This window comes from Stenella coeruleoalba (genome assembly GCF_951394435.1).
Source record: "Stenella coeruleoalba genome assembly, chromosome: 1".
Classification (NCBI taxonomy): Eukaryota; Metazoa; Chordata; class Mammalia; order Artiodactyla; family Delphinidae; genus Stenella; species Stenella coeruleoalba.
Genome location: NC_137169.1, coordinates 116238735 through 116254058, shown reverse-complemented (window position 1 = coordinate 116254058; position 15324 = coordinate 116238735). Strand labels below are relative to the sequence as shown.

The window sequence follows — 15324 nt, the reverse complement described above, 5'->3', positions numbered from 1 at the left end:
TATATGTGGACTCTAAAATATGGTACAACTGAATTTATTTACAGAACAGAAACAGACATAGAAAACAAACAAACATAGTTACCAAAGGGGAAAGGAGGAGGGATAAATTAGGAGTTTGGGATTAGCAGATACAAACTACTATGTCTAAAACAGGTAACCAACAAGGTCCTACTGTATGGCACGGGGAACTATATTCAGTCTCCTGTAATGAACCATAATGGAAAAGAATATGAAAAAGAATATATATATGACTGAATCACTTTGCTGTACACCAGAAATTAACACAACTTCGTAAATCAACTATACTTCAATTAAAAAAAATTTTTTTTGTAAAGATACTTTGGGCTCCTTCCCATTCTTATGTGAACCGTCTTCACCAGTACAGAGATAGTGCACAAGTTGAGATCCGTGGGGGAGAGAACCTCTCAGAGCACCATCCGAGGATGGGGAGCGTCCTCTAACCACCTCGATTAGCTTTATGTCTCACAATTCCTGGGCTTGAGCCGCTGCATGAGCTAGATGCCCACTAACCAAAGACAACGCTCCCTTGTTCCTTGTTTCAGGGCTATGTGGGTGACACCCACTGCCAGAAGAACCTGGGGTACGGGTGGGGGAGAACTTGCTTTGATTTATATACATAAAAACAGTTTTGAGCAATCACTTCCAGAGCACTTATAAGGGAGAAAACAAGCAAGTGGAAAGGAACGGAAAAGCGCAAAAGTTCTTGAGCCTCTTTTGAGGAGGAAGGGTGAGGAGAAGTGAAGCAGACAGCCAAAGCAACTCCTGTTCAGCAATAAAAACATATTCGTTGCATTAATATTCAGATCTTATTTATATTTAGCGCTTATGTACTTTTCCTTTCAGGACTTAAATAGCACAGATTCATTTATTTCTACATCAAATGAATATACTATTTTGCATTTCTATAATGCTGGCAAAGAAAGCACTATAATAAACTTCTGGACTGGAAGGGACCTTACAGGCTCTCCAGCCCGATTTTCTCTCCAGTGTAGGAATCTCCTCTGTAGCGCTGCTGACAGCTGATTTTCAAGAGTGTGTTCTAACACATTCGCTAATGGGTACCTCAAAAAACAAGTTTCATTTAGTAAACAATTTAGTCATTAGGAAGTTGTTACATTAAAATACAGTTTTCTGCGATTGATCTTCCAGTCATTGATCTTGCTTTGGCCCTCGGAAGCTTCACATTAACAAATCCAATGAATGCCTCTTTCACTTAGTTCTTCCAATGTTTCATGTAACGTGTTTGTCTTAAAACTCAGCTCTGACCATGTAGACACTCCCATTCCTAACCCCAAATACCATCCCAAAACCATCAGCAGAATTCTTATGATGTACCGGATTAAATCCACCCCCTTTGCTCTGTCATTTAAAGCCATCCACAAACTGGCTTCAACTTTCCTGTACAGACTCCTTTCCTCTGATGCCTGTTCAAGATCCCCCAAATTGAGTAAAAATGGAGGACACCAGATCTGCCCTGAATATTCCCCAAACTTCACAAACCTACCCACCCCCCCCCCACGCACACACACACACATACACACTTTCTTATCTCTTTGTCTTTGCTTTTGTTGTTCTATCTGCCTAGATACCCTCACTGCCAATTTCTCCTTTTCAAAATGGCATATATCCTTAAAGGTTGGTCCACATCTAATACTGCCTTCTAGACATGACTCCCTCTTCCTCTGAACTTCATTTATTAAATGAAAGTTATTGATATTTTTGTGTTTAATCTCTGTTACATAACTTAATTTTCCTAATGTAGCTCTATGTGCCCTCACTTCTACTCTCAGCACTTTGTTCATCAGTCTGCTGCATCATGGTTTATTATATTTCATTGTTAACGGGTTTGTCCTCTGATTCTCCCCTCTGCCTCCCCAAACTAAATTTTGAACTCCTTGAAGGAGGATCTTAATTTTTATTCCTCTTTCTATTACTCACATACCCACATATTCACATACTCATATATGTAGCTGGCTGGCACTCAATATAATTTTGTTGCCTTGCTTTTAACTGAAATGGACTTAAACTGCAGCGTGAGGCAGTGAAGGACTTCCTGAAAAAAAGGGAAAGATCAAGGGATTCTTCCCTGGGTATTTTCCCACGGAAAAAAAGTTTTTTATCTGGAAAGAATCACCCAAGATGCAGAGAGATAAGAAAAAAAAAAAAAAGACACCCAAAGGACTTAGTCATCTCAAGAAGCCTGTAATGTAGCCCACAGTAGTGAAGATAGCAGGGATATCCTGTTTTGAAAGTTCTCTGGGGGAAACCCACCTCTAACTCCTAGAGCCCTAGGGGAGCCACTCTCAGGCATGGAGGCTAGGGAGGAATCCCTTTTCATAGCCTTAGGATTCAGGTTCCTCCACCCATCTGTCCCTCAGAGAAATGTGTTTGTGTCCCTTTTTCTGTCCCTCTCCCTCACCCCCCCCCCCGACATTCCAGCCTGGGGCAGGGGGAGGCCAGCAGACACAAAGCCCTCAGTGTATGGGGTGGTATGTGTCCCCCCCCACCCCTCTACCCAGAGGACACAATGCCCCTTCTGCTCCCTGTGCTCTGCCCCCCTCCTCACCACCTCTCAACTGCACATGCCAGGCTGCAATTGGCTACTGGCTCAGGACAGCCCCCTCATACCGGGACCCCGGGGGATTTTAAGCGGGTTCCAGGAACCCCCGCTCAGTTCCTTGTCCCCCACTCTCCCAACCCCGCAGACGCTCCGGGCCCTAGCCCTGCCCCAGCTATGGCTCCTGGGGCTCCCTCTTCCAACCCCAGTCCTATCCTGGCTGCGCTACTCTTCTCCTCTTTGGGTAAGTTGAGCCACCCCAGTCTGGGGGCCCCGGGGCTCAGGTTGTCTCTCAGCAACCTTCCCCCTGCCTTCGCTGCGCTCCTCACTGCAATCAAAGAAAGAGGCAGCAACAGCAGGAAGATGCTATTCTATGCAGAGAAAAAATATATATATAGTTTGGAGGGAGGCTGTAAAGGTAAAGGTATTCTGTGAAGGGAAAAGGGAAAAGAGTGTAGAGAGCTTCCCTGAGGTGGACCTGACCGGACCCGGGTTGGAAACCAGTAACATGCCCCCAAAGCAGTGGTGAAGGCCTAGTAGGAAGCAGTGTTAGAGCTTGGTAAGGAACATGTTCAGACATCTGGGTTCTGGTCCCTACTCATTCCCTAGTCGTGCAGAAGGTACCTTAACCTTAGTTTCCCTGAAGAGAAAAGTCAGGAATGTGATCTAAGGAAGGAGCCCAAGGTTTGTGGTCCCAACTCCTCCGATCCTTTGTCTCTTGGTGCCTCAGTTTCTCTTTGTGGATCTGTTGTCCATTATGTGGGTGAACAGAGTAGAAGGGAGGTTCTGTGAGATTCTAGGGTCTTGTCTCATCTAAAGCTATCTTCCACATAAGTTGACCCGCCCCTTCCTTGCCCCACGGCAGATGTTGGGTGAGGAAGAGAAGTTCAAAGCAGGGTTATCTGAATGGATTGTTCCCTTCTCCAAACTGCCCTGAAGCCTAGTGCAGTGGGTGAGAAGTAGGGCAAATGAGGGGAGGGGAGGGAGGGCTGGTTAGAATGTCTGAGATTCTCTGTGGTCAGCTCCTTGAGTCCTAAACCTAGCAGCTAGACTCTTCTGGACTGTACTGGACTATTCAGAGGTATCCTGAGAAAATGTTAAGGATAGGGAGTTGGAGAAGGGCGTGGTGAGGGAAATGGGGAGAGGGGATCTTGGAGTATAAGAGGGAGATAAAGTTCTGTCCCACTCATAGCACCATTGAACAGAGCTGAAGGGCAGTGGTTGATATTTGAACAGGAGGAATAGAAGTTAGATCCAATGAATAACCTTCCTTGTTACATTTGGGATACCCAAGAAGGCTCGAAGGCTGAGTCCCCGGAGGTGAGTCATTGGTATTGCATGCTGAGGTGGGAGATTTGGGACTATGGACCACGGGCAGGGGTGCAGGGGGCAGTGAGGGGAGGGGAGGCATGAGCCCCCAACACTGGTCAGTGGTCAGACAATGGGTCTCTATTTATTTGATTGCTTCCTCCCTCTCCCATAGAACAAAAGGGTCTACAGTTGCCCCCAGCCAGGGCCAGCCCACACACATAATCTCCCTGGAATGGCCTTGTGTGGGTGAGTCTTGGGAGTGACACTGGGCCAAAAGGGCCAAGAGGAGGGTGAGGAGGGTCAAAGCAGAACCACAAGGGGCTCAAATGCAGAGTCATCTGAGCTTTGGGCTTGGGGGTCCTGCTCTGAATCAAGCTTCCCCTGAGAGGGATATGAGGTCCTTCCCTCCGTGAACCCCCCAGTCAAGAGCAGCTGTATGGCAATCAGGGATTCAGCACTGAAGACAGCTGGGTCAGGGAAGAAGACTTACATTCTCTAGTTATCTTCAATTCTTCTGCAAGACATTTGAATTTGTTGTACTGTGAAATACTATGTAGCTGTTAAAAATAATATTGATCTGTACGCATCAAAGTGGAACACTCCCAACAGATACATATATTCTTTTTATACATATATTCTTAAGCCAAAAAAAAAGACTATAATGCAATGTATGTTAAAAAAGAAAAGAAAGCTCCACAGAAAGAAACTATTTCTTATAAGTATATGTGTATCTTTAGTTTATGTTGAGTCTGACACATAGAAAATGGTTACACATTAAACTGATAACGTTGGTAATATCTGGGAGGGGTCTACAGGAAAGGAATTGGTCAAGAGAGACTTTAGCTCTCTTTATCTCTATTGCTTGAATAGTTATAAGAAGAATGCACTATGTGTTACCTGTATAATTTATAATAAGTTTTAAAAATTGTAAAGCCTGCATCTAAGGGATAGCTTAAGAATTAGATACTGATCCAAAGGGAAAGTTAGACTTGGAGACAGAATTCAACTTCTGGAAGTCCTCAGGGGAATTCTGGTACTGCTGATTTCATTTCCTCTATGAACATGCTGAAGAGCTTGAACCAACACAGCATTTCCACTCATCTATTCAATTAGGCGAGAGAGACCTGGACCGCAGAATTCGTCATTTCTGTCCCAGTCTTCGCTTTGGCCTCTGACTCAGGCTTGACTTCCTATTGCTCTCACTCCCTCTATATCCCTTTTTGGGCCCACATATGCATCTGATTCCCCCTCTATGTTTGCAGTGCTCTCCCCAGCCCAGGCCATTGTGGTTTACACGGACAAGGAGGTCCACGGTGCTGTGGGCTCCCGGGTGACCCTGCACTGCTCCTTCTGGTCCAGTGAGTGGGTCTCAGATGACATTTCCTTCACCTGGCGCTACCAGCCAGAAGGAGGCCGTGATGCCATCTCGGTGAGTGCCTGGGGGGAATCCTGAGTTTGCGTAACAGAAAGGGTGCTTCAAAGAACCACAGAAAAGAGAACTTGGGCTAAGGAAGGGGAGTAAGTGGCAATCTTTGTCACACTGACTCGGGCTGAACCCCCTCCCCAGCATTACCCTCACCAGCCCAGAATCCCTCACCCTGAAGCTAGAAATACATGCTTCCCCTCATTCCTCATAGATCTTCCACTATGCCAAGGGACAGCCCTACATCGATGAGGTGGGGACCTTCAAAGAGCGCATTCAGTGGGTAGGGGACCCTCTCTGGAAGGATGGCTCCATTGTCATACACAACCTGGACTATAGTGACAACGGCACTTTCACCTGTGACGTCAAAAACCCACCAGACATAGTGGGCAAGACCTCTCAGGTCACGCTCTATGTCTTTGAAAAAGGTGTGAGAGGAGGTGGGATGTGGGTATGGGAGGGAGTTCAGAGAGGGGATCGGGCCTCCCTGAGAGGCTGGGGGAAGGGGCAAAATGCCGGGGCTAATGCCCCTCAGGCTCTGGGAGAGTGGGCAGAAGACAGCCTTGGTTGGGATGTCTTACAACCCAAACCGCAGGGAATAAGTGTGGGGCTAGGAACCAAAGATACTTGTCCCTGCTCATTCCGCCACTTCTTTTCCTTCCCCTTTTAGTGCCTACTAGGTACGGGGTGGTGCTGGGAGCCGTGATCGGGGGTGTTTTGGGGGGTGTTCTATTGCTGCTGCTGCTTTTCTACCTGATTCGGTACTGCTGGCTACGCAGGCAGGCGGCCCTGCAGAGGAGACTCAGGTAAGGCGCGGAGCCGACTCCCCTTCCCCAACCCACTACTCCCCATGTGGGCGGAGACTAACCCAATGGGTGGGAGGGCCAAAAGGAAAAGGAAGCCTTGACCCCTCCTTGAGGGGCTCCAACAGGGCCAAATCCATAGCACCCCCTTTCCCTGCAGTGCCATGGAGAAGGGGAAATTGCACAAGTCTGTGAAGGACTCGTCGAAGCGCGGCCGGCAGGTTAGTGGGACTTGGGGTGCCTCCAGGCAGCAGTCGGGGGCAGGATGGGAACAGTCAAGCCCCACCAGACCAGTGACTGATGCGTGCACTCCTCCCCACAGACGCCAGTGCTGTATGCCATGCTGGACCACAGCAGAAGCACCAAAGCTGCCAGTGAGAAGAAGACTAAAGGGTTGGGGGAGTCTCGCAAGGATAAGAAATAGCGGTTAGCGGGCCGGGCGGGGGGTAAGGGGTCAGGGGCGGAGGCTACCAAAGGCTCTCAGATGGTGGTCATAGAGATGGAGCTACGAAAGGATGAGCAGAGCTCGGAGCTCCGGCCTGCTGTCAAGTCCCCCAGCAGAACCAGCCTCAAGAACGCCCTCAAGAACATGATGGGCCTGGACTCAGAAAAGTGATCACCCCCTCCCCCCACCAAGGCCCTGCCAGAAAAGGGGGACCTAGGCTCCTCTATCCCCCGTCTAGGTGCTTTCCTCCTTAGCTCCCCAGCCCTTGCCCTGCCCTCACTTCCCTTTGAGATGTAAGTTTCATTCCAAAATTCATTCCCCAAGCACTTCATATTCTCCCCCACCTTCACCCCCTGGCTTTCTGGAAGCCCAGGGCTCCATCCTACACTTCACCTGCCCCAGGGACTGTGTGTTTGGTGCCCGTTCCTCTGGCGCTGAAAAGAAAGGGACCTTGCTACCCCCTGCCTCAACTCCAGGCCACCTGATATTCCCATCCCCTGCACCACCTAGCCTGTCCCTCTGACCCTCTTCTCTCTGACCCTCCCTCCCCTCCATCAGGTGGCCCAGCTGCAGACTCTGCCCTCCCAGCTAACACCCAGGTCACCCAGATCAGATTCTCCTTCAGGTTTTATTTAGGTTGTTAGTTATTTTTTATTTTTTAATCCATTCTTGTTTGTTTGTTTATCTGATCTGTGCCCATGCTCTACCCTCCCCCCATGACTGAGTACCAATGACGTCATGTGGCTTTGGCAATTCCCCACCCCCCATTAAATCCTTAATGGAGAGCCAGCCCAAGCAGAGGGGCCCCCGATCCTCAAACCTCAGCTACAGGAATGGTGCCCCCTGACCACTTTGGAGCACTGTTCTGGGACTCAAGGTCACAGGAAAGGAGAGGGAGAGACAAAGGATCTTCATAGGTGAGGGGGCTGAGGAGGGGACAAATGAGCCTTAGAAATAGCTTTTAAATAACCAAAGAAAAAGCAGGAAAAACAAATGGGAAACAGGGGGGAAACGGAAGAGGCTGCACTCCTAGCCACAGGGGATTCTTAGGATTTTTCTACATTCTGTATATTTCTTCTCAAACCCCCAAATCTCCTTAAATGTTTAATAAACACTGACATTTCCAGAAGCTGTTGCCTCCATCTCCAATTTCCTCATTCTTCTGGGAATAATCCCTGCCCCTTATCCCATCCCCAACCTCCCACCTTCCCCAAACCCTCTCCTCCCCAACTCCTTCTTCTCCCCAACCGGTTTCAGTTGTTAAGAATTTGATTTCATGGCATGGGTTACATAGTATTATGGAAAGAACTCTGAAATAGGCTCATAAGACACATTCACACATTCAACAAATATTCAGTGAGTTTGTACTACAGTACACAGGGTTCGTACTATGTGCTAAACTGTGTGTCAGGCTCTGCGTTTACATGGGTTATAACAGATTCCCTCTTCATCAAGAGCTATGTTTTTAAAATACCCCAGCCACTCACAAGCTGACCCAGGGCTAGTCCCTTGGCTTAGGTAAGCCTGTTTCTGCATTTGTAAACAACTGAGATAATGATACCTGCCCTACTGAATTCCCAGGATTCTTGTAAGAATCACATGATTCCATCCTGTGTATGGAAACCTTTGTAAACTATAAATTGATATACAACTAAGATATTGAGGATCAGTCCTTTAAAGATGTTTCTCAATCTTGCCTAAAGGATTACACTTTACAAACTAGCACTAATCTCATTCACCCCTACAAACTCATGCACACACAACTTTGTTTTGTTGGTGCCTTTTAGGTATGATATTAATAGCTCATTAGCTGGTTTGTTGGTATGCTAATGGTACACCATTAATATCCTGGAATCCTTAAATAATTATGGAAAAACATCTATATCTTTTTCCCTTGGCGGTTACTGATAGCAAAAAACCCAAGATTCTCACAAGTCAATTCTTCACCTTGTTAAGACGTTAAAGATAAGATTTTTAACAGCAGCTTTGCCGAAACCCAGAGTGCTTCCATTTATTTCAAGGGCTGTCTTCCACTTCTCTGAAAAGAAAAATTAACCCAAATTCATGTTAATAGAAAAGCTAATAGATTCCATTAGGTAAATACAAATGAAAACTACAATGAGATACCACCTCATACCCATTAGGATAGCTACTATCAAAAACAAAACAAAGTGTTGACAAGGGTGTGGAGAAGTTGGAACCCTTGTGCACTGTTGGTGGGAATGTAAAATGGTACAGCCCCTGTGGAAAGTATGGAGGTTCCTCAAAAAAATTAAATACAAAATTACCATATGGTACAGCAGTTCCATTTCTGGGAATATATCCCAAAAAAATTAAAATCAGGGTCTTGAAAATATATTAGTACACTCATGTTCATAGCAGCATTATTCACAATAGCTGATATGTGGAAGCAACCCAAAGGTCCCTGGACAATTGATGACTGGATAAGAAAATGTGGTATATCTATACATACAATGGTGTATTATTCAGCTGTAAAAAGAAAGAAAATTGTAACATGTGCTACAACATGAATGAACTGAGAACATTACGCTAAGTGAAATAAGCCAGGCATAAAAAGACAAATACTTTGATTCCACTTATATGAGGTACTTAGAGTAGTCACAATCATAGAGACAGAATGTAGAATGGTGGTTGCCAGCCGCTGGGGAAATGGGAGAATGGGCAGTTATTGTTTAATTGGGATAGAGTCTCAGTTTTACAAGATGAAGAGTTACGGAGATGGATAATGGTGATGTTGCAAAACATTATGAATGTACTTAATACCACTGAACTATACATTTAAAAATGGTTGAGAGGTAAATTTTATGTTAATTGTATTTTACCACATTTTTTTAAATTGGAAAATAGAAGCTAATAGAGTCTATATAGCTTTTTCAGGGTGGGAGAGGAAGCTGAGTCACAACTCAATGAAGTTGGGAATATCTAAGCTAAAGAGTCTTTATCAGTAGACCAGAATACGGAGCCCAGAAATGCAAATAAGTGTGGGAACATATTTTATTATAAAAATAACATTCTAGTTCAGTGGTAAATTAATGGATTATTTAACAAAAGGTATTGGTGCAATTGACATATGTATAGAAGAAAACAAGGTAAGATCTTTATCTCATGCCATATATAAAAATAAAATCTAAATATTAAGAAATAAAATACAAGTATCTGAAGGAAATAAGCATATTCATTTAATCCTCAAATGGAAAAGGCCTTTAAACAAGACAGGAAGTCCAGAAATCTTAAAGGAAGTACATAAAATCTTGAACCTCTTTAATGGCAGAATATATTATAAATGAAACCAAAAGACACTTGGTAATTGTGGAGAAAAATACAACACAAATGAAATATCTTCCTACACATAACAATTAAATATCTCCCTTATTCGCATCTTCAACTACTGTCCCAGTTCTCTGCTCCCCTCTATAGCAAAACTTCTTGAACAAGTCTAGGGCACTATCTCCTACCTCCCATTCTCCCTTCAACACACTGTCCCCATCCCTCTACTGAAACTGCTCCTGTCCAAGGGCATTAATGATGTCCATTTCGCCAGATTCGATGGTCATTTTTCAGTCCTCCTCACCCTTTCAGCAGCATTTAACATTAATGGCCACTTCCTCTTTCTGATAACACTTTATCTCTTGGCTTCCTTGAAACACGCTAATGGTTTTTCTCCCACGTATTTGAAAACTGCATGACTTTTTTTTTTTTTTTTTTTTTTCTTTTCTGGCGGTACACGGGCCTCTCACTGTTGTGGCCTCTCCCGTTGCGGAGCACAGGCTCCGGACGCGCAGGCTCAGCGGCCACGGCTCACGGGCCCAGCCGTTCCGTGGCATGTGGGACCTTCCCGGACCGGGGCACGAACCCGTGTCCCCTGCATCGGCAGGCGGACTCTCAACCACTGCGCCACCAGGGAAGCTCTGCATGACTTTTTTAAAGTAGAGATTGAAATAACCAGGAAGACATCTTTTGTTCGTCCCACACGAAGCGTGTTTGTTTATTTAAATTAAGGCTACATTTGAGCGTCACAGGGCAACAATCATCTTGAACTGAATATAGTTTTTTCCCTCTAGATAGGGCCTGAATTCTCACTACTCTCATTTCCTTACCTGCCCAACCACCCTTAACATGAATTTGCTGCTCTGCCTTAAAACATCTAAGAAATTGGACAAATATTTATGTGTGGGAGTGAAGTTGGAGAAGGGAGGTAAAGTCAGACTACAACACAGAGCTTTTCACATTTCCTCAAACAGGCCACCAGTCGTCATGTCCATCTCTGGCTATATTAGCTACTTCTTAAACCCAGAGTTCCACTGAATTTTTTGTTACCTAAAGATTAAATTGTGAAGTTCACTTCCAACAACTAGTATAATAACATAAAAATGGGAAGAAAGGGAGAGATGAATAAAATGGTTAACTTAGACAAATACATATCTAGAACAAGCAAACAGAAAATATGCCAAGTTACCACAGTCCTCATTTCTGTAATTGGTCAAGAAGCCATAATTAATATCTATGAACTGCTTCAACTACTCATTCCATATTTCCTATGTCTTCAGCCAGGACTTCAGATAGTCAGGGTTCTTTACCTGGTAGAGTGATCCAAACTTCCATTTCTGACTCAAGGTCTGTCCTGTCTTTTTTTTTTTTTTTTTTTGGTTGCTATGTTAACATTTACTCTTAGGCAAGGAAGTACTAAGTGATGCCCCAGAGAATCTCCTGGGTTCCAGAAATAGCTCTCCTTGCTCCCATTGTGTAGCAGCATCCCAACTTCCCCTAGGTCATCAGGATATATCACACCAGCCAGCCAAGTAATCATTTTTTTTTTGCCTCTTGGTTCAGTGATGTATAGAGCCCAAAATGACCAGGTGGCAGTCTCCTCTTCTAATTCAATGGAACCATTGTGTCTAATGGTAGAAGCATTCTCCTTTTGGAGACTAAGTCCTCCAAACCAGTAGAGCTCAAAGTTGCCAGGAGAAACAAAAATTCTGTGAGTTGGTTATTAGGTGTCATAGTGAAAAAGCCACCCGCACTTTTACCCCTTGACTCTGGAACCCTTGTATTCAGGTCATAGAGGAGAAAACACCATGTAATGGTCTCTGATTCAAAGCATATATTGCATCCTGTAAGCCAGAACTTCATTCTTTCAGGGTACTGTCTCCCAATTGCTGCTGTGAATCTTCAGTAAACCATTCCACGTTTCAAATAAGCTTCTGCTTTCAGATGATGGGGTACATGGTAAGACCACTTAATTCCATGAGCACAAGCCCGTTACTAAACTTCCTTTGCTATGAAATAAGCTCCTTGATTAGACATAGTACTATGGGGAATGCCATAACTATGAATAGGCCTTCTGTGAATTCCCCCAGTGTTGGTGCTGGCAGGAGCATTATGAGCAAAGAAGGCAAATTCATGTCCAAAACGTCTATTCCAGTGAAGACAAATCTATGCCCCCTCCATGATGAAAGAAATCCAATGTAATTAACTTGACATCAAGTGTCTGGCTGGTCCCCCCAGGGAGTAGTACATATTAGGGACTCAGTGTTGGTCTCTGCTGTTGACATATTAGGCACTCAGCTATGGAGTCATCTAGAAGATTTGTTTGTTTGTTTGTTTAAAGCATTTTAAAATTTTATTTATTTATTTATGGCTGCGTTGGGTCTTCGTTGCTGAGCGCAGGCTTTCTCTAGTTGCGGCGAGCGGGGGCTACTCTTCCTTGTGGTGCGCGGGTTTCTCATTGCGGTGGCTTCTCTTGTTGCGGAGCACGGGCTCTAGGCGCGCGGGCTCAGTAGTTGTGGCACTCGGGCTTAGTTGCTCCGCAGCACGTGGGCTCTTCCCGGACCAGGGCTCAAACCCGTGTCCCCTGCACTGGCAGGTGGATTCTTAACCACTGCGCCACCAGGGAAGTCCCTCTTTGCTTATTCCAAAAGAACGAAAAATTAGGAATGGTCTAAAGAAGGAACTCACCCCTGTTTTTGGCAACCTAAAACACGGATCAAACCAGTCCTGCTTTAATTCCTGTTGAAGCTCTCTGTGACCTGGGACAAATCACGTGACTGTGGAAGCTTGAGTTTTGTTAAGTTGATATCTATCCTATGGTGCACTTAAAAGAAGAAATTGAGAATATATGTGAACCATGTCACTAAGTACTTGGCGTAGAGTAGAAGCCCCATCCACGTTAGTTCCTAGTCATCCTCTTCCTCCCTTTTTTTCCTCTGTTCAGTTGAAGCAAGTGGGGAACCTCTCCCCCAATACACATTCAGGCAGGAGGGCCTAACTTGCCCACAGGTCAGATCTCCATCTACTACTGTCTGCTTCACAATTCAGACATCATCACAACACAGACATGACCCTTTTGTCTTGCAAAGGCTTTTCTTTGTAGGCATTAAGTGTGGCTTCCAGCTGAGTCCCCATTGTTTATCCTGTGGTCCCTCTCTGAGTGTCCAGCTCATGGTAAAGACTTACAGCTTGGCAGTAAGGTTTGGGGGCCTCTTTTAGAGAAAAAAGGGGTGGAGGCAGGGGAAAGATGAATTCCTGAATCTTCAGGCTAGTGCTGGGCATGGCTTTCCAAAAGCTTAGAGCAACAGTTCCCAAAGCCCTCAGACACAGTGCCCGTTTTACTATCCAGGAATGATATTCATATGTAATATAAACTATAAACATAAGTTCAAAAAGTAAATATAGTACTCTAACCATATATTATAAAGGTGAAATAAAAGATTAATTTATAATAAAATTGTCTGTATTTTAATATGTAATGTTCAGGCATAACTACACTGGAAGCATAAAACATAGTAGAGACTTGAACCTACACGTAGAATCACTGTAAATACAACAGCAACAAATGCAAACTGATAGGGGCATACGTATCAGTGACTCAAATACCATAAGCAGTATTGTCATCAATGACGTGGATTTCTGAAACGGTAAGCAACTCATGATAAAGTTCTGAACAAAACACATTATAAGTTCCTTCAATCTACACGTTAGTTGCATTTGTGAAAATCCAGTGTTTAAAATGGTGCAAAAAGTACTTTGTGTTCATATGTAAAATGAAGTTGGGCTCCAGGTACCCTCAGGTTGTAACAGGTTTTTCACATTAATGCACAATGGTATTTTTAAAAGACATGAGGGATGTGGGACAATTTTATTTTGTGCAGCACTATTCTGGTCACTGCAGTATGGTTAGCATCTTTCACCCCTGAATGCTCAATACCAGGAAAACCTCCCTCATCCCCACCCCACCCCCCTACATATCATGACAACCAAAAAAATACCCCCATGGACTTCCAAAACATCCCCTAGAGGGCAGTACATTCTCCTGTTGAGAACTGGCTTGGGGAATCAGTGAGACCTGGAGCCCTCCCAGGAGTTGGAGAAGACTTTGGTTTCATTTCATGATGCCCGCATCTCTTCACCGTTATACCCTAATGTGAGTCTGTTGACCCTGCTTCCTTTTCTGGGCATGCGTATCAGCCCTACCCGCCAAGTTCTGTGCCCCATTTCTCTAGCCATTTCACTTCAAACCACCTTTAATTCCAGAGGGCCTGCCCCATGTTCCTTGGAGCACCAGGGGAGGCAGCTGGATGCGATCAAGCCACTGATAGAATTCTGGGAGGAGTCTAGCAGTACAATCAGGTAAAGCCAGAGCTGGTGGTCCCCTAGAAATATGGGGGACCACAGAGGGTCTAGGTCTTACTTGTGTGGGCCATGAGGGACCAAGTAGATATGCCTGGGCTCAGCTAAGGGAAGCTTGGCCCTCTCTGCCCTCTAAACTAGGCTGAACGACGTCCTCGACAACAAAGCTCTCTACTCTTCAGTCATCCAGTCCCTTATCAAGGTGGTACAAAGAGCACAGATTCTGGAGGCAGACTACCTGAGCTCTGATACTAACTCACCTATTCACTTGCTTTGGGAAGGTTATTTAATCTCTCTGTGCCTCAGTTTCTTCATATGTAAAAAGGAAATAATATGTCGTAGGGTTGTAAGAATTAAATGAGTTTACATATGTAAAACGGCTTGGAACGTGGTCTGGCACACAGTACTTTACAAATCTAGATATTACCATTGTCATCACCATTCATGCGCTGCAGGTAGCATAAGGCTAGGGAGTTACCCCAGCTTGGGGGATGAACATGATGAAACCTATGTCAACAGAACATTATGTACAGGTAATACTCAAGTGATCTAGGGGATAGGGCCCTCTTGCTTTATTCTTGAAGATCTAGGTGATTAGGGAATAAGAAAGGCCTATTAGTAGTAGCAGTAGTGTTATACCAAGGGGAGACTAGAATCCTGAGAGCAGGAGGGAGAGCGGTCAATGCCACCCTAACCCAATGGCTGGAGGAGGGAAGTAGTCAGGGAGGGAATGAAGAAGCCTCTGCTGAAGCCTTGGGAACAGGCTGACTTTCTGAACATCCGTGGATTGTGAGTTTCTGCCTTTGCAGATCTGGACTCAGGGCTACCAGCCAAACAACCAGAACAGTAGGCACCAGTGATGTCCGTCTTAACAAACCACCAGACCCACAAACCCTCAGTTTTCAGAGGCACAGACAGCAGAGGATTAAAACTGGAAGACAGCAGCTCACTGGAGAGTGATTCCAGTGAGAACTTGTTCTCAGGGATGAGTACAGCCCCTGCTCAAAGAAGCTGCCAGGAGTCACTCCCACTGAAAACAACTCCAGAAATAAGGGAAACACAGCAAGGGTAGACAGAGAGAGGCAGAGCTGGACAGGAAGGGAAGCTCCCAAAAAGG

At 45.1% G+C, this 15324-nt stretch overlaps 1 protein-coding gene across 1 annotated transcript; it reads left to right on the top strand.

Moving 5' to 3' along the window:
* Positions 1-2662: 2662 nt before the first annotated feature.
* MPZ (myelin protein zero) lies at positions 2663-7673 on the top strand. The gene is made up of 6 exons (XM_079939463.1): positions 2663-2822; positions 5152-5318; positions 5527-5740; positions 5983-6118; positions 6276-6336; positions 6438-7673. Exons 1-6 carry the CDS (start codon positions 2756-2758, stop codon positions 6537-6539), a joined length of 747 nt encoding a protein of 248 aa, XP_079795589.1. The 5' UTR covers positions 2663-2755; the 3' UTR covers positions 6540-7673.
* Positions 7674-15324: the final 7651 nt, after the last annotated feature.

What these genes read in the sequence shown, in the direction of transcription:
- MPZ (XM_079939463.1), top strand. Translation starts at nt 2,756, where the DNA reads ATGGCTCCTGGGGCTCCCTCTTCCAACCCCAGTCCTATCCTGGCTGCG. An exon ending in GAGGCCGTGATGCCATCTCG is followed by an intron (nt 5,319 to 5,526) that starts GTGAGTGCCTGG and finishes CATTCCTCATAG; the next exon opens with ATCTTCCACTATGCCAAGGG. An exon ending in GCCCTGCAGAGGAGACTCAG is followed by an intron (nt 6,119 to 6,275) that starts GTAAGGCGCGGA and finishes CTTTCCCTGCAG; the next exon opens with TGCCATGGAGAAGGGGAAAT.